The sequence below is a fragment of the Pteropus alecto genome, unplaced genomic scaffold, assembly GCF_000325575.1.
Source record: "Pteropus alecto unplaced genomic scaffold, ASM32557v1 scaffold311, whole genome shotgun sequence".
Taxonomy (NCBI): Eukaryota; Metazoa; Chordata; class Mammalia; order Chiroptera; family Pteropodidae; genus Pteropus; species Pteropus alecto.
Genome location: NW_006431916.1, coordinates 161,217 through 185,859, shown reverse-complemented (window position 1 = coordinate 185,859; position 24,643 = coordinate 161,217). Strand labels below are relative to the sequence as shown.

General features: G+C 35.0%; 2 protein-coding genes and 2 pseudogenes across 3 annotated transcripts in view; 3 read left to right on the top strand and 1 right to left on the bottom strand.

Annotated features, from left to right (window-relative positions):
* Positions 1–81: 81 nt before the first annotated feature.
* RPL35A (ribosomal protein L35a) lies at positions 82–3,604 on the top strand. Of its 2 annotated transcripts, none has more exons than XM_006906133.3 (5): positions 82–175; positions 873–917; positions 1,130–1,282; positions 2,581–2,725; positions 3,548–3,604. In XM_006906133.3, the coding sequence occupies exons 2-5, from the start codon at positions 907–909 to the stop codon at positions 3,569–3,571; spliced, it is 333 nt and encodes a 110-aa protein (XP_006906195.1). In that variant the 5' UTR covers positions 82–175; positions 873–906; the 3' UTR covers positions 3,572–3,604. The 2 variants fall into 2 exon arrangements, with proteins under 2 accessions (XP_006906195.1, XP_006906196.1); XM_006906134.3 differs by having other exon boundaries at positions 141–220.
* LOC112473997 lies at positions 1,609–1,727 on the bottom strand (annotated as a pseudogene).
* A 136-nt stretch (positions 3,605–3,740) lies between the features above and the next one.
* LMLN (leishmanolysin like peptidase) overlaps positions 3,741–24,643 on the top strand; it is a 42,784-nt gene continuing 21,881 nt past the window's right edge. Inside the window, exons 1-12 of the mRNA XM_025041783.1 lie at positions 3,741–7,044; positions 8,898–8,995; positions 9,673–9,703; positions 10,586–10,668; positions 11,167–11,284; positions 12,149–12,323; positions 13,356–13,420; positions 15,105–15,124; positions 16,118–16,223; positions 18,986–19,080; positions 22,898–23,015; positions 23,928–24,035. Coding sequence (XP_024897551.1) covers positions 6,784–7,044; positions 8,898–8,995; positions 9,673–9,703; positions 10,586–10,668; positions 11,167–11,284; positions 12,149–12,323; positions 13,356–13,420; positions 15,105–15,124; positions 16,118–16,223; positions 18,986–19,080; positions 22,898–23,015; positions 23,928–24,035 — 1,278 coding nt within the window. The 5' untranslated portion in view covers positions 3,741–6,783. The remainder of the gene's footprint in view (positions 7,045–8,897; positions 8,996–9,672; positions 9,704–10,585; positions 10,669–11,166; positions 11,285–12,148; positions 12,324–13,355; positions 13,421–15,104; positions 15,125–16,117; positions 16,224–18,985; positions 19,081–22,897; positions 23,016–23,927; positions 24,036–24,643) is intronic.
* LOC112473962 lies at positions 12,991–13,110 on the top strand (annotated as a pseudogene).

Sequence of the window (24,643 nt, the reverse complement as noted above, 5' to 3'; positions counted from 1 at the left end):
GAATTGTAAGTGTGCTCTTGAATGTGGCTTATTTCAGTCAGAAGACGATTTCTGAGGCTTTTTTGGCGGTAGCGGAAGATAGCTAAACTGGGGGCGGGGCGGAGAGGTAGTCATCCCACAAGGCCACGCGGCAGGGCCTCGTCTTCCTTTTTCCGCCATCTTGGAGCTTTTGGAGGTGAGTGAGTCTCTTGCTGCTGAACTTTGGGGACGAAAACCGTGGGTGAGTTCGACCACATATCTGTGCGAGGCATTGCTGCGGCTCGGAGTCCCTGCCATTCATTGATTTCTATGGATTCCAACAACAGGGAGGGCAGGATGGAGGAGATGTGGAACCGATGGTGCTGGTCCCCTGACGTCCGGAGAACGGGTGCCCCCGTATTCAGTTGCTTCCTGGGCTGTAATAGTGAAATAGTTGCACTTCGTTTGCATTTACTTTTTCGAGGCAGGGGCTCCTTTACATCTGCTCCCCCTTCAGACCTGGCTTTGCTTGTTTAAGGTCACCTCAGCTTTCTCATTCATTGCTTAAGAATTTTTTTTTTTTTCAGTGCTTCCCTGGTCTTTATTTCTACTGATAATGGCATGAATTTTCTTAAGACTTTTTTTGGTGTTTCTAGGGGTTATTTAGAGTCTTACCACTTACGTTTCATTTTGGAGTTTGCGTAGCTATCAGGCATTTTCTGAGTTTGGGATGTCTTGCCCAGACTCCGCTTCATTTAAATGTTAAAGCATAATTACGTTTTCCCGTACTGTTAATGTGAAATGCCTATCAAAAAGGAATTTGACTAATAAATAGGCTTAAGAAACCAGAGGGGACTAGGTGGGAAAGGTGCGTTGCAAAATTTTAAACTGATTTTTTGTGTGTGTGTTTTAAGGCCTGCTGAGAACAGGACTTCTAAAACAACAAATATGTCAGGAAGGTATGTGTTTTTAATATAATTGATTTTTACTTGTAGTTTTTTATTTTGGCAAAAACCCAAATGTGAGCTTAAAACTTGGGAAAAAATCAAATGTTTGCTATAGATAATTTTTGGGTGGGGGGGTCATTACAAGTCAAATTATACTGGTCGTTTATTGAAGTTAAACAAGATCTTGTAACAGTTTATGGTTAATATGTATTTGTGTGTCTTAGGCTATGGTCCAAGGCCATTTTTGCTGGCTATAAGCGGGGTCTTCGGAACCAGAGGGAACACACTGCTCTTCTTAAAATTGAAGGCGTTTATGCTCGAGATGAGACTGAGTTTTATCTAGGCAAGAGATGTGCTTACGTGTACAAGGCAAAGAAGTAAGTTTATAATATGCTTTTTGAATTTTTATTTGAGATTTGTCTCCTATTCAAGGAGGAATAAAAGATGTTGGTAAAGTAATTGGAACTGTTACGACTTCTAACTTTGTGACTTTATAGAACTTGTTGGCAGGTTATAGGAGGATGTCAGTTTTGTGGGTGGTATTGGATTTAGATATTTTCTGCACTTATTATAGCTGTTAATTGTTTCAAGGAAGGAGTACTTTTTTTTTGCGAGGCAACTTTTGGTTGACCTGACAGATTGCAAGGACCTTATCAACCTACAATTCCTTATTTTATTTTATTTTTTTTTTTTTAATTTTTTACGCCTACAGCACCTGGTCTTCCTAGGTGGTCTCCTGTCCAAGTACTAACCAGGCCCGACCCTGCTTAGCTTCCGAGATCAGACAGGATAGGACTTGTTCAGGGTAGCATGGCTGTAGATTATAGAGTACTTTTAATGTACCTTAATTAATTCATTTTGTTGATGCCTTGAAATTATGTTTTCAAGGCATCAACAACATATACATGCTTAAAGGTATTACGTCTCTAGAGCATTGGTTCTTAATTCTGGATTCTTAAACCCATAATGGGCAAATTAAAATTTCTGGGGACATGCTTTCATCTTTATCCTTTCCTTCTGCAACCAGCGTCCTTTAAAATTACAAGTCAGACAACATCTGATCCTCATCTCATTAGTGAAAGCCAAAGTCATTAAAGACTCCATGCATTCAGGACTCTATTTCTACTTTTAAACCAGCTAGGATTCACCCCTTGGTATCTTCCGCATTTCTATAAGCCAGTGACACAGCCTGCTCAGGTTTTTAACAGGCTGTTCCCTTACATTCCAGTCTTTGTTCAAGTGTTACCTTCTCAATGAGGCCTTCTCTGGCTATTTAAAATTGTAGACACACAAGTATTCTCAAACTTCTTGTCCCCTTTTGCTTCCCCACCCCCCAATATTACAGCTGTTACCATCTGACATTCTATATATTTTGCTTATGTATAACTGAAGGCTATTTACTTTGTTGTCCTCTGAAAGGGATGTATATTTTGTAAGCTGCTCTATTTTATAAAATTGCCAAAAATGAAAATTTATAGAGGTGGCATATAGTAGATTTTCGAGTATTTGAATGAATGATGCCCTGGCCTTTTTTTTTTTTTTTTTTTAATTTCTCAGGTGACTTAAGTGGTTAACTAGGGTTGAGAGCCACTAGTCTAGATGTCACTTGAAATTTATACTACACTATACTAATTGCCTGGGTTCTCATGCTTCTTTTATTCTCTTTTAAAATCAGCAACACGGTGACTCCTGGTGGCAAACCAAACAAAACCAGGGTAATTTGGGGAAAGGTAACTCGTGCTCATGGAAACAGTGGCATGGTTCGTGCCAAATTCCGAAGCAACCTTCCTGCTAAAGCCATTGGACACAGAATCCGTGTAGTAAGTACAGTTAGCAGTATGACACCCTTTTGAGTCAAACTAAGTTCAAGGCATTGGGCTTTGACCTCTTAAGAACTGTTGTGATTATAAAATGTCATCAGTAGATTATACTGTGGAATTAGTGGGTATTGTGTAAATGTATTACGGAACATCAGAAGGAAAGCAAAGGCAAAATGTTCAAATGGATTGTTCCTAGATTTCAGATTTTGCTAAAGTGGCCAAGAGTAGGGTGTAAATTGTATTTAAATGAATAATTTTCTGACAAAGATATATTTTGGGCACTGTAGTACTTGCTAGAAAATAACAATTCATACACTGGCATAATTCTTAACTATTTTCCCGTCTTTTCGTTACAACAATCTTATTAGAATAGGTGTTATTAGCCTTATTTTGTAGAAGAAAACCGATGTTCATGGTTTTAGGTCCCAGGACTTCGGCCAATTTTCTACTCCAGACCCTGTGATTTTCTAAAATAGCTCTTGTTTTCTTTAGGATCCATTTTTAATAGACATGGCCACAGTCTTCGGGTCACGGGGTACTTTTGAGCCCTGCTGAGCAGTTGAGGTTTCTCATCAGAAGTTTTTCACTCATTAGAAGAAGCAAAATTAAGTGGACTTTCAGTGCTCTCAGATTGGTTCTTTCAAAGTATGTTCATTTAGCAACCGAGGGCTTGGTTCCCTCCTCACCTGGATATGTCATCATTGGATGCCTTTCAGAGATGAGTTAATGGGAGAGGGAGATTTATTTATATTGAGGTATTTAACATATTGTAAATTTGTATGTAACATGCACCTAATGACATGTTTTTTCCCCCCCCCGCAGATGCTGTACCCGTCACGGATTTGAATTTAGTAAATAAAGTGGATTTGTTCTCTTGTATTTTTTTAAATGGCTTTAAAATCACTTTGCCCTAAATTCACTTGTGTGCTTAAATGGTGGTGGTTCCCAGCATTTTGAGAGTACGCAAAGAAGTCAGAGGGCTATATGTAATGATTACAGAGATTTAGACAGTAGGATAGGATGTGAGTATCTTAAAGGGAGAGAGACAAATAAACCTTGGTTAAGGACAGTGGAAAGGAGTACCTTGGAAAGTTTATGATGGAGCTCTTAAACCTATCTTCTGATAGGCTTTTGGACAAATGAAGACACAGCATATGCTAGGAAGTACAGATATATACCATGACACTCTTATAGGTTTGCACATCAAAATGGATCTATAACTTCCCCTAACAGTTTATTTCAACTTTGGTGCTGCAGTTTATTATATGTTACATTCTTCATTTAGATTGAGAGTCAATGAAAGAAAATTATCACGATAGATTGGTTGGGAAATGTAACTTAAAATGGTAGTTGTGAGACATCTGAGATTATATTGATGGCATTTGGCAGCTTGTTGAATGGGCAGGAATGACATAACCTTGAGATTTGTGACTAGACAAAACATTCCAATATATAACACTTGGAAAAATGTGTAAGTCAAAAATGTCAATGACACAGAAAAAGGGATCTTGGCATATAGTAGCCTGGGCAATGTAGCTTTCCTTGGCTCTAAGTGTAGGATTGAGATATTTTAGCATAATACAAAGGAAATTAAGCAGAGCTGTGGAAATCTCAATGTGTAGGAAAAAAGTTTGACCAAGGCATCAGTTTGCGGTCTGTTGTATATTGATGCAGTAGCAGCTAGTCCTTTTATTAAATCTGGACATTCCATTGAAATAGGAAACTGGGAGTTTGCAAAATAGCCAGTTTTACAATCTTTTATTTGGGTTCCTTAAGCAGATACTAAAAAACTATTAGCATGCTAAAATGTATTGGAGTGTGAGGACCTTTGAAGGAGAGGATGTGGGAAAAGATTGGGTACGGCTAGCACATGGCAGTTCTACGATTTGTGTAGACCAGTGGTGGTCCTCAAGCCAAAGTTGCACTTGGAAGAGTCCCATGTTTCACAGACATAGGCTTGTTTTTGTATGCCAGGATCCTGGCTACTAGCAGCCTTTGGAACATGTGGCCTCAAGGCAAACAAGGTGGATGGTGAAGAGAAGCAGCTTGAGGGCCATTAGTCAGTTAGGCTCTTCAGTTTTAACTGAACTTCATGGCCACAGAATTTGGTTATTAGAGCCATAAGAAAACAACTTGGAACATCTGGGGGCAAGAGCAGGAAATACCAATTTCAGACCTACTCCAGTGAGAGTTTACCCCTCAAATGGTCAATATAAACTAAAATTACCTATTTCGTTGTGACAGGTGTCAGTGCTCGGGGTGGTCAGGGGTAGGGGGTAATGCTTGGGATGCATTTCGGAAAAAGGAAATGGCACAAAGGTTTTACGTGAAAGCGGAAGGCCTTTGAGGAACCATTGAACTGGGTTATGCAATATGACTTAAAACCCACTGAAGATAATTGTAAAGTAGAAAACTAAGATGCAGTCTTGTGTGCCGTACAATGGATTTTAGATTATTGTATGTAATAGAGTGTCAATTTGATTGTCAGGGTTGACCAGATTTATTTTAGAACTAGTGGCAACCCAGCATAGACAGGAAAACCAGGTAGGGTTTGCAGTCTTAACAGATTTTTAAGCACTGAAACAGACTACATAAACACTAAAACCAAGTGGGGAGGAGTTTTCATGTTCCCAGCTTTGGTTGCTGGGCAGGTAATTGTGCATTTGCAAAGCTGGGGAACCATGAGGGATTTTGTGGGGAGGGGTGTTGATGAGTTTGAGGAACTCAGCTGTGAACATGTCCAGGAAGGCAGATGGATATTCGGGTCTGGATTAGTTATGTAAAGGAGAGAAAAATCTCAATGCCGTTCAGCTTTAGAAGAGTTGAGTGAATGTGTCTTCATTGTGAGTGAATAGATGATAGAGCAATGGTGAGTAAACAAATGGGCTTTGGAGCAAAGCAGGGAAGAAAGCTGAGAATCCTTAGGATAATGGGTAAATGCAGTAATAAAGGAGACTTGCATGCAAATTAATCCTTTTCAGCTGATGTAATGCAGCTCTTGTAAATGAAAGGCTACATAATGCTTTGTTGCTGCCCTAAGAGGTTTGCTCACTACAAAGGTAGACCTTAAGCCAAAGTTATCATTGGATGAGTCCCATGTTTCATGGAAACAAACTGAATGGCTAACAGCTTGCCTGCTAGACCACTGAAACAGCATACTACTGTTAGAACTAGGAACTTAAAGATGACTGGTCACAGTCTATAATTTCTTTGTGGTCTTGTGGAAAGAGCACATGTTCTGAAAGAGAAAATTTAGTTTGGAATCCCAACTTCCACCAGTTGTGGGATGATGGACACATTGTCTTATGAGTCTACTTACAAAATGTCCCACCCCTGTGTATTTGAGTACATGATCTTTGCCAATGAAATATAAACTCTTGGGGATTTTCTATTTTTTTCCTACTACTACGGTTCCTATATAGTACTTGCAATATCCAATTCCTGTTGAATGACTTCCAGCTAAGTGCTTCCAGTTCCTAGTTTTAATTCTTTGTTTCTTGGGCCATGGAGATTTGTCCCTATTTCCAATTTTTTTTGGTAGTTCCTCACTGCTCAGTTTTGAAGGTAGAGTTTCCTTAATGGCAAGGATACATGTAATCTGAGTTAATACAGTTGCTATTCTTGGTTTTTAAATAAGGGATGGGGTTAAATAGTAAAGGACCCACCGTTGATTTTATAGGAAATAACTTTAAGAATGGACCTAAAATTAGTGACTGAAGAAAAAATGAAAATTCCATTCACCTTATTTACAGAGGGCTGTACCATAAAAAGTTCGGCAGCTGTTTAAGCTACTTGTCACCTATTGGGTGAATGTCTTTTCTGTGACTAACTGAATTAAAGAGTGAAAAACTGCCTCTAAAACACCCACATACCACAACCCCGTTACAGTCAACAGCTCAACTCACCAGGGCCGCCTGCCAATCAGCATTTATTGGCTGGCTTTGAGCAATTAGGCGCGATGTACGTCTCATGTTCCGCGGTGAACTTCTTGCAGGTGACGCTATCCAATGGAAAAACATCTTTTCGCTGTCTGGCCCTTCCACCCTCCTTGAGAGGCGATGGGCGGGACTGGCGCCGGGCGCGGAGGCGTCACGTACTCCATGGTAACGACGCTCGGCATAAAGATGGCGCCTGAGTGGGGTGGAGGAACGGGTTCCTCGGGTTTAGGCCCGCGCCCAAGCCGGTGGCACTGGAGCTGTTCTTTATGGGTTCGAGGCGTTTTACTCCTGTTGAGCGGTTTCCGGGCAAGCGCTACATCTATTCCTGTCTCCTTGGGCAGTTCTCCTCCCTGCCGGCACCACGTCCCCTCTGACACTGAGGTAGGGCGGCGAAAGGGCGAGAGCGGGCCCTGTGAGGGTAAAGTAATACGGAAAGCAATGGCATAGAGAGTAGTGATTGGAACAAAGTGTACCGGAGGAGAAAGCGAAATTGGGCCAGTGAATGAACGCTTAGAGGGCTGGGACCTGCTATCATCTCCGTTCCTGCACCCAGCAAAGTGGCTGAGTTAGGCACTCATAACTATCATCACTTTCGTGTGCGGAGGGTTGTGCGTAGCAGGTAGCCCTAGAGCAGTGGTTTTCAAATTTGAGAATGCATCCGAATCACCTGAAGGACTTATTAAAACACAGATTGCTGCCCCACTCCCACACTTTCTCACTCTTTAGGTCTGGGATGGGTCCCCAGAATTTGCAGTTCAAGTTCCCAGAACGTTGGTGATACTACTTGTCCAAGGACCACACTTTAGGAACCACTGATTTAAAGATTTGGAACGGAATGATAGAACCAAAGGCGTTAGAGGGATGTTGGTTCTGCGGACACAAGATTCAGTTTTCAAGTTACCTCATCACATTGCTTGATTTACGCTATTCTTCTCCCCGAAAGTGTCTACCTCCTTCCCACTCCATTTTTCTCCCTGTCTAAATTTTTTCCGTCTCAGTTTAAGTTTCTTAACCTTAGGACAACCAGCTGAAACCATCTCAGCAAAATGTTCTTTCCATTTCATAGTACGATTTATCTGTACTCTCTTCTGGCACTTAACCAACTACCGGTATGTGATGCAGGATTAGTTTTCAGGCATGTCTTGTCATTGTAGTTAAATTGTAAGGTTCCTTAGGATAAAGTTGGTGGCTTATACTTTGATTCTTCCACAATACTTAGCTCAGAGGGCCCACAACAATCACTATTTGAGGAAAGGAGACACTGTATCTGGGACAGGGCCGCATGTTGTGATTGGTTTTACAATTTATCTCCTTTATCAAGAGATATTAGCCTAGAAATTTTCAGTTCAGCCCAGAAATCTAAGACCACACATTTTTGTGGTAATTTCCAAAAATTTCTATGCATACTTACTGTTCATAACCCTATGTGCCAGTTTGGTATTTGTAGTGGTATTACAGTTTTTATCATGACACTGCAGTTTGGCTGAATTTTTTTGGTCTCTTAGTAACTTTTACGTTTATAATACACATTGTTGTCTATAATCTTTATGCTGTGCATTAGCTCTCCAGTACTTATTTACCTACTGTTTGCAAATTTGTACCCTTAAACAGCATATCCCCAGTTACCCCACCCCTGTGATGAATTCTTTTTTAAATAACATTCCCACAAAGCTCAGCACTTCATGCTTTCAATTTAGATTAAAATATGAGAACGTAGTTCAGAGACCTGTAAAATCTGTGCCGGAGGGAACCTTTTCTTCTAGTGGTTGTTGCCACTGTACAGCTCTCTAACTTATTTTGAACATTCCCATGGATATGGAAATTATCTCTAGAGGCAGCCCCTCTTTTTTGGATATCACTATTGTTCTTTTTATAAGAGCTGAAAACTGTGAAACTTCCACCCACTGTTCAGCTTTGTTCTTCAACATCGTGTTGGCTATTCTGGGTCTTTTGCCTCTCTATATACATTTTAGAATCAGTTGGTTTATATTCATGATATAAGTTGCTGAGATTTTGATTGAGATTGCACTGAATCTATAGGTCAAGTCGGGAAAAACTAACAGCTTGGTAATATTTAGTCTTCCTATCCATGTACATGAACTATCTCTGCATTTATTAGTTCTTTTATTTTTTATGGGTATTACACTTGAAATTTAGTTTATTAATTTTGAGTTAGGCCCTCCATTGCCTAATGTCTACATCTTTTTTTAAAATTTCAAATCTGTTTTTTTCAGGTCATAAATAAAGTTCATCTTAAGGCAAATCATGTTGTAAAGAGAGATGTTGATGAGCATTTAAGAATCAAGACTGTTTATGATAAAAGTATTGAAGAGTAAGTACCTCATTATTTTGTTATCTTTTTTTTATTAGGAATCAAACTATTAAAGATATTTTTATCTGTTACCTGAAATACCATAGATGGACCTAGGTGTCAGTACACCTTCAAGATGGAATTAAGCTAAGAATTCTTTTTAGTATGAAAAGATGATGACAATAGGATATGATTAAAATCTATACATCATGAATAATTTGAACAGAACAAATGTGAATCTGCTTGGGTGTGGTCAGTAACTGACCTGGAAGGCACCGCTTAGTAAGTACTTGAAAGAAAAATAAGAGGACGTGCTAATATATACAATAATAAAAACATTTACAAAATTATTAACCAGAGAGATGACATAGTCTAATTTTTTATTAAGTGTAAGAGGGGTCCAAAAACCATCAATTATGAATCTATAGTAGTTTATGATTCGCCATTAAGAGTAGTTGATGTCTTTTCCTTTCCTTAACTTCCCAAATAAATAGGTAACATACAGTCATGCCTAGTGTTCTGCTTTGACACAGAGTAAACTCTCAAATGTTCATTGAGGTTAAATTGAGATTTTGGGAGATTGATATTGCATGCTTCCACAAAGCCTTTCCTGGGGCTCCTGCCAGTGTATTCTGAACAAATGAGACAATGCTCTGTCCCAGCATGGCAATTCTTATGTTTTATGTGGTCATTTTCAGGTTGCTCCCTGAGAAAAGATACCTTGTAAAGGTATGTAATAAATACTTATGGCTTGAATCGGACACTTAAAATGGGTGCATTGTTTTGTATGTAAATTCTACGTCAGTAAAGAAAAATATATACATAACTCTTTTGTGGATTACTAAATAAAAGGTGTTGGTAGTGAATTGATAAATGTATTTATCATTTTCACCAAAGGTGTTCTTGTGCTGCACGCACCAAAACTTTGTCCATATTTGATATTAAATTAGTCTTCTCATTTTATAATTTGATATTAAATCAGTCTTTTCATCATCTTATTTGTTCTCTTAAGTTTTGGGAGAACAAAGCATGCTGAGGATAGGGTAAAAGTGATTTTTGAAATACTTTGAGAACATTATTCTCATGGCGGAAGTGCTTATTTTACTGAAGCTTAGTTGACTTGATAGTATGATATGCCAAAATTATAGAAGTGCTAACCTCATCAGTTTTTTTTTAAACTGTTACGAAGTCACATAAACATTAAGCCAGTTCATTAGGGGGCCACAGAAATAAGTGATGTTAAATCTTCTAACCAAAAGTTTCTTTAACATAAACTACCTTAATGTTGGAATCAGCTAAATCAGCCTCAGATTTGAAATAATTTAGATTAATCATTGAGTTTCATGTTTTCTAACATAAGTGGAGATTGGGAAGGGAGTTTCTATCTAGTATTCTTTCCCCTAAGTCAACTAGAAAATGAGGGAATTCTTTTGCTCCTAGACTTATTCTCTCTCCTACTCCTTGCCACACAATATTTGACTAACTAGTACTATGTTCTAGAATTATAAGGCTTTTCCCTTTTTTCTCCTCAGTCATTAATAGGCTGTGCTTACTCGTTTTAAATATATTGACTATAATTTTGATTGGTTTTCTTTTTCATCTTTTATTTAGAACAAACTTTTTCCACAAGCTATTTCTTATTTAGAGAAGACTTTTCAGGTTCGTAGACCTGCTGGCACTATCTTACTTAGCAGGTATGTTACCTTAAACACAAATCATTTTCTTGAGTCATTTAGTACTCTACCCTCTCCATTCTATCAGTATGGCAAATTAGGAAATTTACTAGCATATTTTATTATGCTTTTTCTTAGAGACCAAAGTGCAAGGTATTTAAGAGAATATAAAAGCACCTGCCGGGTAATCACTCCCTGATTTTCCATTATGAGATGATCTACTGGATTTTTTCCTAGAGTATAGTTGTTCCCTGTTTCCTACCTCCCCTTTCTCCCTCCTTTGATTGTCTATAGTGTTGGCTTTATGAAATATTTGAAAATCCAGATCAGGAGGATTTCCCATGGAACAAAAATTCTTTCTTAGTCCAATTTTCTAACTAAAACAGTAATTATTAGTGAACTTGTTTAGCAGCTGCTAGTTTTTACAATGTCTGTGACTGTTGTGAACTAGTCTTTCTTTCTTTCTTTTTTTCTTTCTTTCTTTTTGTAATTAAACTTGGATGCGCAAATGAACTGAAGACAATGTGCAACAAACCAATACCTGCGGAAAGAAAATGATCCCCATAGATACTGTACCGGGGAATGTGCAGAGCGTACAAAATGTGGCCCAATTATAGTGCCTGAAGAGCATCTCCAGGTAATTCAGCCTGCTCTTAGCAATGTTTTTATTCTTTAAGATAAACTCATGGGAAATTTTGAATCTGTGTCACCAAGAAGTTTTTACAGACTTACATTCAAAAGCTTCATTCTTCTACCAAAAGTAATCAGTTAGGTATGCTGATTTTATTCTTCATTGGTTTTAAAATGAATTTAATGATATTTTCTTTCTTTTGTTTTAATTTTTTTTAATTGAACTTTTTATTTTGAGATAATTGCAGAGCCACACATAGTTGTAAAAATAATAGAGATGTTGTGTGTACTCTTTCTTTTTTCAATTTGTCTCTAAGGCTGCTGAATCATTTCAGCTTAGAACTTTATTCTCCAAAATATCTTTTAGCAGGTATATACCTCAGTATTTTTGAAGGACAACTTGACATTGTCTCTTAAAATCTATGCTTTATCCAAACCTAGAAATGTATTCCATAAAAATGCTTATAACTGTGTAATGTATGCTCAAGGATATTCTTTGCAAAACTATAAAATGCTTGTATTAGTGTTACTTAAATTATGGTATAACCATATAATGGAATACTATGCAGCTGTTAAAGAATGAAGTAGATCTGTATGTATTGACTTGGAAAGATATTTAAGCACCTCCCTCCTGTTAAAAAAATGAATTATAATCCAAAAAAGATTTATGATCATTTTACATAAATAGAAATTTTAGTAAAATTCAAAATTAGAGACAGGAAATGAGTAAAAGGAGATGTGGATTCTTATAAAAGTTGAGAGATAATAAATAAAAAATTATACGTATTAAGAGTTTGGATTCACTATAAATTAAAAGTCCCCACAGCTAACCTTATCTCGTCTGATTTTCTGTTGCCCATCATGGGTGCAGCAATGCAGGGTCTGCCGTGGGGGTAAGTGGCCCTGTGGAGCGGTGGGTGTGCCAGACCAAGAGGGAGTCCAGGATGCCGACTTCGTTCTTTATGTTGGTGCCTTGGCCACAGAGAGGTGTAGCCATGAAAACATAATCTCTTGCAGCCTATTTTTTTTTAAGCAAAAATGGACAGGTAAACTTTCCCCTGAGACTTATTTCCCAAGCAATAATATGGGAACTCTTAAAACAAACTGTATTATATAAAAGTGTTTAGAGTACAGGAAGTTTGCATTTACCAGATTGCCTCCAGTAGTAAAAAATGGCACACTACTTGGATGGGGGAGATGGGAAGTTGGGGAAGTCAGATTATGGACTGTTACCTATATGGTAATATCAGTACCAACTCCAAAGAAAAAGTCTGCTGTCAAGAGAATTTTTCGAGGGAGTAAATACCTCTCTGAGTAAACTATTTGAACTTTAATTTGAGCACTTCTGTGCTAAGCTGTAAGTAAGATGTTAAAAGTAACTGTTCATCTAATTGTCATATCATTTGATATGTTCGTCACTTAGCTAAATTATCGCTTAAAAATTTAAAGTCTTTTTTTTATTTACAGAAAGATTTTTTTATTTCGAAAAAATTTTTCCAGTGAAGTAGCCTTAAAATGAAGTTATTATATATGTAGAAGATAGCCTGTTATACTCCAGACAAATCAATTAAAGACAGTAGAATAGATTGTATGTAACATTCTTAAAACTAGAAGAGTTAATGTGACCAATTCATGTGTGTGTTAGGACCATTGCTGAGGTCCTGAACATTCATTTCTCTGTCAAAAGACTTGCTGACTTTAAAGAGCTGTTTTGTCTATGGCCATGCCACCCTGAACATGCCCGATTTCATCTGATTTCAGAAACTAAAGCAGGGTCGGGCCTGGTTAGTACTTGGATGGGAGACCACCTAGGACTACTAGGTGCCGTAGGCTAAAAAAAATAAAATAATAAAAATAAAGAGCTGTTTCACTTTTATTGATATTTAATTCATTTAAGGGGAAAAAAATTGATTGTTGAACCAAGTAGTCATACAAAGGAAATACCAGTATGTGCTTCAGAATTATACTGTCAATACTGAAGGTAGTGAAGAGGTCAAAAAACAGTATCATGGAAAAACAGCCTGTTATTATGATATTATGTAATTGTTGATATATGAAATTGATTAAAAAATCTTTAGCTTTTGAATGTCGAAAATGCTTAGAGTCAGATATTGAGTGTATGACTAAAAGTGCTATATGTTTTGTAGATATGTATCTAATATTTTTTAGTAAAAAGAAGATATATATTTATTTAGAGTATTCCTTTTTTCCTGAGAAGCAGTTATTAAATTTGTGATAGTTTATAGTTAAGGGTGTCTTTATATCAAGGAAATGCTAAATGAATGATAAATTACTTGATAAAATGAGATACTTTCTTAAAGTAGATGACTTTGAGAAATATACCTTCCTAATAGTAGTGCTGCAAAATCATGGTTCTTTATCTTAATTTGAACTAAACCGCATAGATCATACATTCATGCACACACCCAATCTCATTTTGATTATACTATTGAGTGTCAAAAGAACATTGTAAAACAGTGTATATAATATGATTCCATAATTGTTTTAAAAATCTATCTATGTACTTGAATGTGCTGAGGAAAAAGAAATAATTAGTATTACTAATCATCCCAATTTACCCAGGACTACCCTTGTTTGAGCACTGAAAATCTCATATCCTGGGAAACCCCTCAGTCTTGGGCAAACCGCAAGGACTGGTCACCCTAAAAATAAAGCAACCCAAATTGTTGATAGCGATTCCCTTTGATAGTGGCATTAAGTGGGAATGGGTTGTAAAACAAGAAATTTTCATTTTTTCTTTATACATTTCTCTACTGTTTGGATATAGACCTTTTACAATGAGCTTGTATTATTATTATTTTTTAATATAAAAGACATGTTAAAGTGAACATTTTATTAGGAACAGAATGGCTTCCCTGGGGAAGTGGAAAAAGGCATATAAAATCCCATGTTGGGATGGGTCTAGATTAGCTCATCTCCTTTCAGCATCTACCTGACATGTTGAAAGTACCTAAAGTAGCTAATTAATTGTCTTTTGTTAAGAGAGTCCAGCATAGTTGTCACAGAGGTGAAAACTCCATAGAGTAGAGGTGCATTTCAGTTTCATTGTATTGCTATTATGTTTGTTTAAAGCATTTTAACATTTAGTTCACATTTGATATGAATGAGTAGCTAAAAAAAAATATTTTTTGAATCAGTGAATATGAAGCTTCTCATATATGTCTTATACTTGTCTAAAGATTTTGTTTTTTTCTGAGGAGAATGTTGATGTCAGAAAAAAGAGCAGTCTCTTCAATTGTTCTTTTCTAATTTTTTGAAGGAAGCGAACTTTCCTTCAAAACTGCCATATTGCATTAATTCATTCCATGAGTATTTGAGTGCTGAGTGTTGCCAACACACTAGGTGAACAAAATAGATATGTGTACCTGCCTCACGGAACTTATAAATTACACAGAGAAAGATATTAGTTAAATATATTTACAAATGAATAGGTGCTTCGAAAATGTGGTAAATACTTTATAAAAAAAAAAAAACCCCGAAAATAGAGTGCTGTAACATAAAAGAGAACCAAAGGGGGAAACATAATTTATATCAATTGGGCAAAGAAGGCCTCTTTGAAAAAGTAAAATTTTAGCTGTAACCTGAACATCGTTAGGCTTCAGCTAAATAAAGATGTAGAGAAATAGCTTGTGTTAGGAAGAAGCCATTGTGTACCTCTTGCTGTTAGAAGCTACTTCAGTGAACACCATGTTTGAGGATGAGCGCTTTGGGAAATGCATCGGACAGTCAGAGCTCTTTTAATCTAAATTCTGTAGGAAGTCCCTGATGGGTTTTAAGCCTGACATGACATCCATTTTATATTTTAGAAGCCACTGGCAGAGTTTTGGTAAGTGAATTCACACTTTTTCTAAGTGTAATTCTGTTTTCAAGTATCGAGAAAGTATTCTATAAGTTTTTATTTAAATAAGGCAAATGTTAATTGTAAATAGGCAATCACAATTTAGTCTCTGATGTTGCTGTGGTAAAACATTAAGGTAGTGGTGGGAGAAAGGACCTTGGGGTTCCTTACCATTGTCAGTTTGCCATAGCTTTTGAAAGACAAATAGGTGCATGGTAGAACTGACTGAATTTCTCTGGGTTGCAGAGTACATTATTGCTGCATGCAATAACATGTATGAATATCACAGATAGAATGTTGAACGAAAGAAGTCAAAGAGTCCATTTCGTATGGAATTTAAAAACAGGCAACAATAAAAGACAGCTTAGTGGTTTTTTTGAGGGGCCGCTGTTAAATGCCATAAAGTCGAGTGTAAATTGGGGAGAGGCGCAAGGAAACCTTTCCAGCGGTGCTGACATTGTTCCATATTTTATTAGAGTCAGCTCAGATTCTGGGTGCAGAAGGAGATGGAAAATTCTGTAGATTCTAGAAGGTATATAATATAAAAGAAGATAGTGGGATGATAAAGATCTTTATGTGAATAAGGGCAGTGTTGAGGCGGGAGAAGGGGAACAGCAAGATGGAGATAAGAAGGTTCAACAATTTTCAGCAACCTGAATGACTTGCTTATTGTCCTGTCATATATCTGGATTCCCTTACTACTTGTCTGTCCCTGTGCTTGTAAATATAGTAAAATGCTGAAGTCAGATGTGGATTTTGAAGGTAAAATAGCATTAGAATTTGAACTTTTCAGTTCATTCCTTTTTTTGATATATATTGACATTTTAAAAATTCATGCTAAAGTATAATTAAATGACATTTAATATTTAGCAAAGGTTTTTCTGACCTTGGGTAGTTTTTAATAGAAAGGTATAGGTTAGTAAATACCATAATACATATTGTTCTGGAATATAATAAAAAATTCAATGTCTATTTTAACAGGCCAGTAGCAGGATATGCTAACCTGTGTCCAAATATGATCTCTACCCAGCCTCAGGAGTTTATTGGGATGCTGTCCACAGTGAAACATGAGATTATTCATGCCCTGGTAAATTTTACTGTTAACTGTTCTTCATGCCTCGATTTTCTGTTTATTGTATTCTCATTTTGATGTATATATTAAATTTTAAGATTACATAGATTATTAGATTCATGTTCTATAAAACCTAGTTGGTTAGGCCTCTGCCAATAGAAAATTTATAATGATTAGCATAGTGGCTAGGTTGAGTTATTCTACTAAGAATAATTAAAAAAGTAAATCCATTAGGCAAATAAGATTTTTGAGAAAATAATTACGTTTCTTCAGAAAAAGACTTAGTAATTTAGAAAAATTTACTTTTCTCTAAAATGACAACCGATATACTAATTATAGATCTTATCACCTTAAGCGATCTCATTTCTAAAAATCTTCTTGGTGTATTTAGGCTTTCTAAGTTTATATATACTAACTGATTCAGAACTTCTTCCATTTCCCTAATTCATCCAAAATAGCGAACTTTTACTGTATGTCTAGGGAATTAAAGTTGCCTAAGAGCCTAGGAAATGTTCTGTTGATGCTATTCATATATTTAGAAAGTAGATGGCAGTAAAATTAAGAGGTACTAGATCACACAGATCTAGGAGTGATTCTTCTTAACTCTACCACTAATAGTCTTTGGGATCTTGTGCAAATTACTTAGCCTTTGTAAGCCTCAGTTTCATCTGTAAAATGAGGATAGTACATACTACAATGGATTTTTTTTCTTGAAGATTAAATAAGACAAAATATACAAAAAGCTTAGCACTGTGCCGTACATAGTAAGGTATAATAAAATTAGTGGCTATTATTTATTAATTTTTTGTAGTGAGCCTTAATGTATGAGCTTGAAATGCAAGGCTTGGTCTTTAAATCAGCAAATACATTGAATAATTCGGTGAAACTGTAGGATAATCAGATAGCATGTATATCTTTCAAGTAAAGAGATTCTTAAATGAATCATCTATTTTCCTTTTATTAAAGTAAGCTGAACCTGCTAAATTTGGTGAAAGATAGTCATCACTCTAATTAACATTTTAAGCTTTAAGCTCTAAAATCTGTGGATACTTGATGAGAACCAGAGAAAAACGACAGGTTTTAAGTCTGCTTCATAGTGAACATGAATGCAGAGGTCCCAAACATGAGATAAATTATGAATAGACAGTTCATATAATAAAAGAATTCAGTTGACCAAGAAATGTATGAGAAGGTATTCACACTTTAGCAATCAAATCTCAAAGCAGGACACCACTGAAAGTAACAGCATGTGTGAGAGTTATGTACATCGACTTCGAGGTAGTGGTTACCTCTGGGAACAGAGGAAGGAGAAAGGGTTAGGTAATGAAGTGTCAGCAGGATTTATTCTGTAGTGTTTTATTTCTTTTAAAAAAATCTGTAGAAAATATGGCAAAACTAACATCTTAAGTCCTCTTGAAGATACATAAGTTTCTATTAGAATTTTAGAACTTTTTTGTAAATTTGAGTTCTTTTAAAAATTGTAAAGTTAAATATAGCTATTAACTACAGTCATCCATGGTACTTTGAATACTAGATAATCCTGAGATAATTCTTCTTAGAAATTTTCTAGTTATTCAGGTTGAAAAAATATGCATTTAGAATATTATAAAGGATGAGGCAAATCATACTATTTTAAACTTTATATAGTTTCAGCAATTTGTATATTAAAAACTATTGAGATTTTCTTAGCTGAGTCCACTAAGTGTCTTTTGTATCTTCAGAGATTAAAAAAAGAAGAAGAAATATAGGAATAAAAGACTAATCGGAATTCCATTAATCATTTTGGCAAGCCTTGAATGACACAGAGACCAGTTATGTAAGCAAAGAAATTTGCCAATGAAATTGATTAAGTGGTCAGTTATGATTGTTAGTTATTTGACTATAAGCTATAACATTCTCAATGTATAAAACATACATTAAAAAGTAGTTATAAAAGTGCTTCGTTTTAGTTATTAGATTAGGAAAGAAAGCAAGGAAAGAAATCTTAGTAATGAAATAGGATATACCAAATGTCACCTTTTTTTGTCCATTTTCTCATCTTTCTTTGGAGGGGAGGGATAGAGAATGAAAACTTGAATACCTTTATGTGAGGTATACATTATCTCATTAAAATTGAAGACTTCTTAAAATGTAATTATAAACATACAAATTTGCATTGTAAAATTATTTTAGGAATATGGATGATTTTATACATTACCTTACTAGCAAAAGAACCATATCTAATGTTTCGATATATATGTTTTCAGTTCTTTTTTCTTATATGTACACACACACATGCACACATGCACACATTTACACTCCTTTTTTTTAAATGTAGACATATATTAAATGTGGACTTTGGGATCAAAGACTGAATTTTTATGAGTGCTCTTAGGCTCACACTTGATCACTCAGCTCCCTTACTCTAAACTGTATTGTTAATTGTTCTCAAGAGTAGCATTCCCTGGATACAGTTATAGAGTTTAGAAAGTTTATGTGAAGATCAACTGTGATAAACACATTCTTAAACAAATAAATGCATTGCCCATACTACTACTAAAGAGTATCTTCATCATTACTTTTGGTTTCCTCATTTAAAATAACCTCAAGTAATTGGAATTTAAAATTCATAAATATGGAACACTTTATTGTCCAATTCTAATATGAGAAGTTTCTATGGAAGTACTGATGTAGTGCTTCTATGTGGTTATATCAGTGTTCTCTTTTGATAGCAGCATGTTATGTCTATAATCAGAATTGATATTTTTCACTTTAACATTTTGAACTTTTTCTTGTAGGGTTTTTCTGCTGGGCTGTTTGCATTCTACCATGATAAAGATGGAAATCCTCTAACTTCAAGGTTTGCAGATGGTCTCCCACCTTTTAATTATAGGTATTTGTTATTTTTGTTTTTGTTCTCTTTTAGGAAGGTGCTAATACTAGAATCTGGGAATCATTGCATGTTAGGTGCTATAAATAACAGTGGCTTTATGGCTAGCCTAAGAAAATTGTAGCTATTAAAACAAGATAGGGTATAAGAGGTCATTTAGTTTCACTTTTCATTTTACAGGTGAAGCAATTGAGTTGCAAAAAGCTTAAGTGGCAGTCCAAAGAGCCGGAACTCTCCTTGCTAAGCAGGGCTCTTTTCTGCTATATTGTAGCTTGTATCACTTTACAGACTAGTCAGGCCATGGGAAAATGAGGGTTGGTTATATTTTGGTTTATTAATAATTATTGCCTCTGTACATGGAAATATTTACATGTAAAGGGGGTATTTAACACTGAATATTAGCTGTGATCTAGGGATTCAGAGCCTGAAGTAATATCAAGAAACACTAAAAAAATTATCAAGAATTTTATATGGAATATCAGCCATAGAACTGTAACCATTTGCATGCATTCATATAAAAGTACATCTTTAAACTAAGAGCACATGCTCACAAAAAGACATGTAAGAATGTTCATGGCAGTTTTGTTATTAATACCCCCAAAATGGAAACTACCCAAAGGTCCATTAATAGTAGAATGGATAAATAAATTGTGATATATTCCTATAATTGAAAACTCCAAAGCACTAAAAGTACACTGTTGCTGCATACAATAACATGTATGAATATCACAGATATAATGTTGAGCAAAAGAAGTCAAATAGTCCATTTCGTATGGAATTTAAAAACAGGCAACAATGAAAGACAGCTTAGTGGTTTTTTTGAGGGGCTGCTGTTAAATGCTTTAGTATAGATTGGGGAGAGGTGCAAGGAAACCTTTCCTAACTGTCCTTACCCTGCCCCCACCCTCCCACCACCACTCTGGCCCAGGATGTCCATTCTGTAACTGTTATTCTAAACAGCAGTCATTTCATGCCAGTTTTGCTCAGACCTACGCCATAAAGAATACACAGAAGAAAAAGACATAGAAGAGACTCCTGAACCAAAACCCCTCAAACAGGTCATTGAAACCACAACACGTCTGATCGTCACACTGTGAGGTCTTCTCGCCCAAATCAGGGGCTGATGTTTCCTAACTGTCCCATATTTTATTAGAGTAGTGGTATATGGGTATAGAATAAAAAGCTAATTAATCTTTATACTTAAAATTTGTTTACTTTATGTATATTTTACTTCAGTTACAGATATCTCTATTAAAATGGCTAGAATTAAATAAATATTAAAGCAGATAATACTTTATTTGGCATAATATTTTTTAGAGTACATGTGAAATGAATTTCTAATGTAGAAATAGATGTTTTCCTTCATGGAGTATGTTTGTTTTTTTGGTGGTGTGGGAGAAGTCTGGTCTTTTCTGAGAATTGTGGTCTTAGGGGAACATAAATATTGAGAGAGGCATCAACTACATAGTGATGTAGGTAAGGAGGAGAGAGATACCCACACCCAAGAACTGTTGTTAAACTGATTATTTGTAGTGCTTTTTGCATCGAGGCTATTCCTCAAAAGCAGGAATTTTACAGTATAAACGGAGGTAATAAAGTAATGAGAATTCAGTCGTTAGACATATAAAGAGTTGGATTTGTCCCTATTCTATTTGGAATGACATATAAAGAGTTGGATTTGTCCCTATTCTATTTGGAATAACTGTTAATCTTGAAGTGTGGATGGTGAAGAGGATATTGGCGTTATTAGTAAGGTACAAGCTATTTATTTTCTTGCTAGCTTTGTTTACTATTTATGTTTAAACATTGCCATGCCATGGAAAAGGATAAAAGGAACTAAGAATAAATTCTCTTTGTCATGGGTAGATTAACAGATAAGTGATTCAACAAATAGAACAAAATGTTAATTGTAGATTTAAGATAGTAGATATTGGGTATACAGGTGTTCACAATACGATTCTTTTAGCATTTTGTGTGTTTCATAAATTTTTCATAAAATAATGGTGGGGAAAAATAACCTTTTTATATTCTATTTTATTGGTGAGAATGACACATTCGTAAGGTCAATGGTAGAAGTAAGGTAGGAAAAAGCCAGAAAAAATTATTTAAGTTATAGGTAAAAATCAAAATGGATGTTCATCATAATTTTCTGTAATAAATAAATTGCGTTTGTAATAGTGCTTGTATTTGGGCAAGATAGATTCCTTAAAGTGGCATTCTATTTTAAAATCTATGTTCACTATGAATTTTAATAAAAACTGCCTTTTTTTTTTAAGTTGTGGCAGGCCACACTCCCATCAGGGATATATGAGTGCTTTTGTTATCACCTTACCAGTACTGGATATTGTACCATATTAGATCTTTTCTTAAGCCAATCTGATTGGTAAAAGTTGGTGTCTTCTTGTATTTCTAGGACTATTAGTAAGGTTTTAGCTGTTTGCATTTTCTCTTTATACACTGCCTATTTTCTAAGACCAGTCTTGGTTGCTTTTTCTTTTTTAATCACTTTTTAAGAGGTTTTTTTGTTTTTTTGTTTTTTATAAATTAGGGATATTAATCCTTCTTGATGTTTGTTGTAACTACTTTTTCCCATTTAACTATCTCTTTATCATCATATTTTTGCCATACAGTTTTTAAATTTTATATTATTAATCTATTTTTCTTTATTGCTTAAAAAAGTTTCTGTCCTCCAAAGATTATACAAATATTATTCTAAATTTTCTATAGTCCATTATTATTTGAAGTTTTTACAATCATAGCTTTACTCCATTTGAAATTTATTTTTGATTCATTTATTTTTGCTTTTTTATAAGGTACATAAATTTTTATAATTGTTATAGCTTCTTGGTGGATTGACCCTTTTGTTATAAAATTTCCCTGTAGTAGCAATTTGTCTGTAGTTGCAATTTTTCTCCTAAAGTCTATTTTGTCTGATAATAATGTAGCCGTTACAGCATTCTTTTGAGTATTGTTTAAATGGTATATCTTTTTAATCTTTTTTATGTTCAACTTGTATGTGTTTTAAGTCTAAGCTGTGTCTCTTGTAGACATTCAATTTGATCATACTTTGGTTTTTTTTAATATCTCTTCCAGTCAATTCCATACTGCCCCCTCTGGTGGCTGCCAGATTGTTGGTTCTCACCTTGACTGTGGGCTTTGTGTTTTCAAGGCTGCCACAAGGCTGAAGAGAAGGCATGGGGAAACACCAGAAAGCTTAGTGTTCTTACTGAGATTTATCCATTTTTATTAAATGCTTCCGGGATTGCTGCAAATCTTTGGTTAATTTCCAGAGTTCCAAAAAAAGTTAATTTGGCCAATTTTGGTACTTTTTTTCATTGCTTTCATGAAGCAGAGAATTTTCAGAGGTCCTTACTCTGCCATTTTTGCTGACTTCTGTCTGGAATTTATTTCTGTATATGGGATGAAATAGGGATTTGACTTTTTTCTTCCTAGATGAATAACTTGTTTCACAGCACAGTTAAGTAAATTATACTTCCCCACTAAAGTGACATCTTTGGACTTGCTTTTGTTTTATCCAATAAATTTGTTAAAAGGAAGTAATTTATTGTCATCTTAGCCAAGTATTAACTATGTAGACTTGAGCAAGTTACTTCAACTCTCTAAGCTTCTGTTTCTTTATCTGCAAAATAGTGATAATAACCTTATAAGATTGTTGAAAAGATTAAATTAGAAAATATCAATACTTTGCATGGACTAGGTACATAGTAAGCTCAAAATATTTTAACTTCATTGATATTCATAAGCAATTTTACATTTAGTGTGATGAATTTGCAAAAGTGACTGTGTTCTTTAATTTCAGTCTTGGATTATATCAATGGAGTGATAAAGTAGTTCGAAAAGTAGAAAGATTATGGGATGTTCGAGATAATAAAATAGTTTCTCACACTGTGTATCTCCTAGTAACACCTCGTGTTGTCGTAAGTATTACTGAATTTATTGTCTCATGAGCCATCTGCTCTTTTCCTTCATTATGGTCCTTTCTTTACTAATCATTGTTTAATAACTTATTAAATTTTAGAGCTGATAATAGAAAAAATAATATAAAGACAGTACAATAAAGCTACAGGCCAGAGAAATCTGAGGAAATGGAAATTTGGCAATGACTTTCCTGGTTTCCATTCTACCCACTGTATTAAGCCAGTGTTCCTCTGTTTTGATACCTCTTAGGATTACTGGTACTATTTGCATAACTGCTGGTTACTTCATTTAGTGTCTATATTAGTCAGAATTCTCCAGAGAAACAGAACCAATGGGATCTGTTGAGAAAGGGAGAGGGATGATATAAAATGAACCATCACAGTGTTCCTTCACACTCTTATGTAATGACAGAAACCTATTCTCCCTTTTTACTTCCTTGACTAAATACAGCTCTCTCTCTGCCTTCTGAAATTTTGTACTGATCTTGGCATATTTCCCATACCTAGAAATCTCTAACTGAAGGACAGACAGAACCAAATGAGCAAAATTGTATTTTAACGAACAACTTATTTTTCCTACAAACATTGTATCCATAAGAGCAGTTTATACCTACATTAAAATTAGTGTTGATACAAGAGTTACAAATAGCAATCATACTTGTCTATAATTTTTTTGAAATATGTGCCTTAAAATTAAAATCTTCAAATAGAAAAAATTTGAAAAGATATAGTAATTTATTTGCAAAGAAGAGTATGAGAGTATCAAAATATTTTAATTATATTAAAAACACTATTTCTCTCTTCTCACCAAAGAAATTCTTTAATGTCTACTTTATTATATCTTGTGTAATAAAGAGTTTGCCATTATTTTATTGCACTTTTATAAGATTTATATTTTTTTCTGATTCTTAGGATGAAGCACGAAAACATTTTAACTGTCCAATTCTGGAAGGAATGGAACTTGAAAATCAAGGTGGTATGGGCACTGAGCTCAACCATTGGGAAAAACGGTTATTAGAGGTCATTTTATTTTAAAATTCTACTAGACATATTTTTTCTTTAATAAAAGTAATTCTTATTCATGGTAAAGTGATTTAAACAGTATAAAAGCTTACAAAGTAAAAAAAAAAATTTAAGTCATTTGTCCCCTTTAGCTTTTCAAATCCACTTTCCTGATGTAATCACTATTTAAGTTTTTTATATATCCTTTCAGAAGTTATATACATATGTAGAGATACACACAGTAACACACATTTTTAAAAGAATAGGTTCGTACATTTATGCAACTTTCTTCACTTAATGATATATCTTAAACATTTTTCCAAGATAGTACAAGTGCTTCTGCTGTAATGCAATGTATGCTTTCCTAAAAAACCTCTTTCTTCAAAATTGAACACTAAAAATAACAAGGCTTGTGGGAAAAACAAATACCAGAGCACTAACAAAAACAAGTCATAATCCAAGTCCTAAGTTGATTTAAAAAGACATGACACTTCTAATAAATAAACTATGTTTACTCTAGTATTTCTTTACATTTAACAACAACAACAAAAAGTAATGATAGCTGGATAGACTATAAATCTGAGTAATGGAGAAAAAGAGTAAAATGTACGCAAATTAGAGAGAAC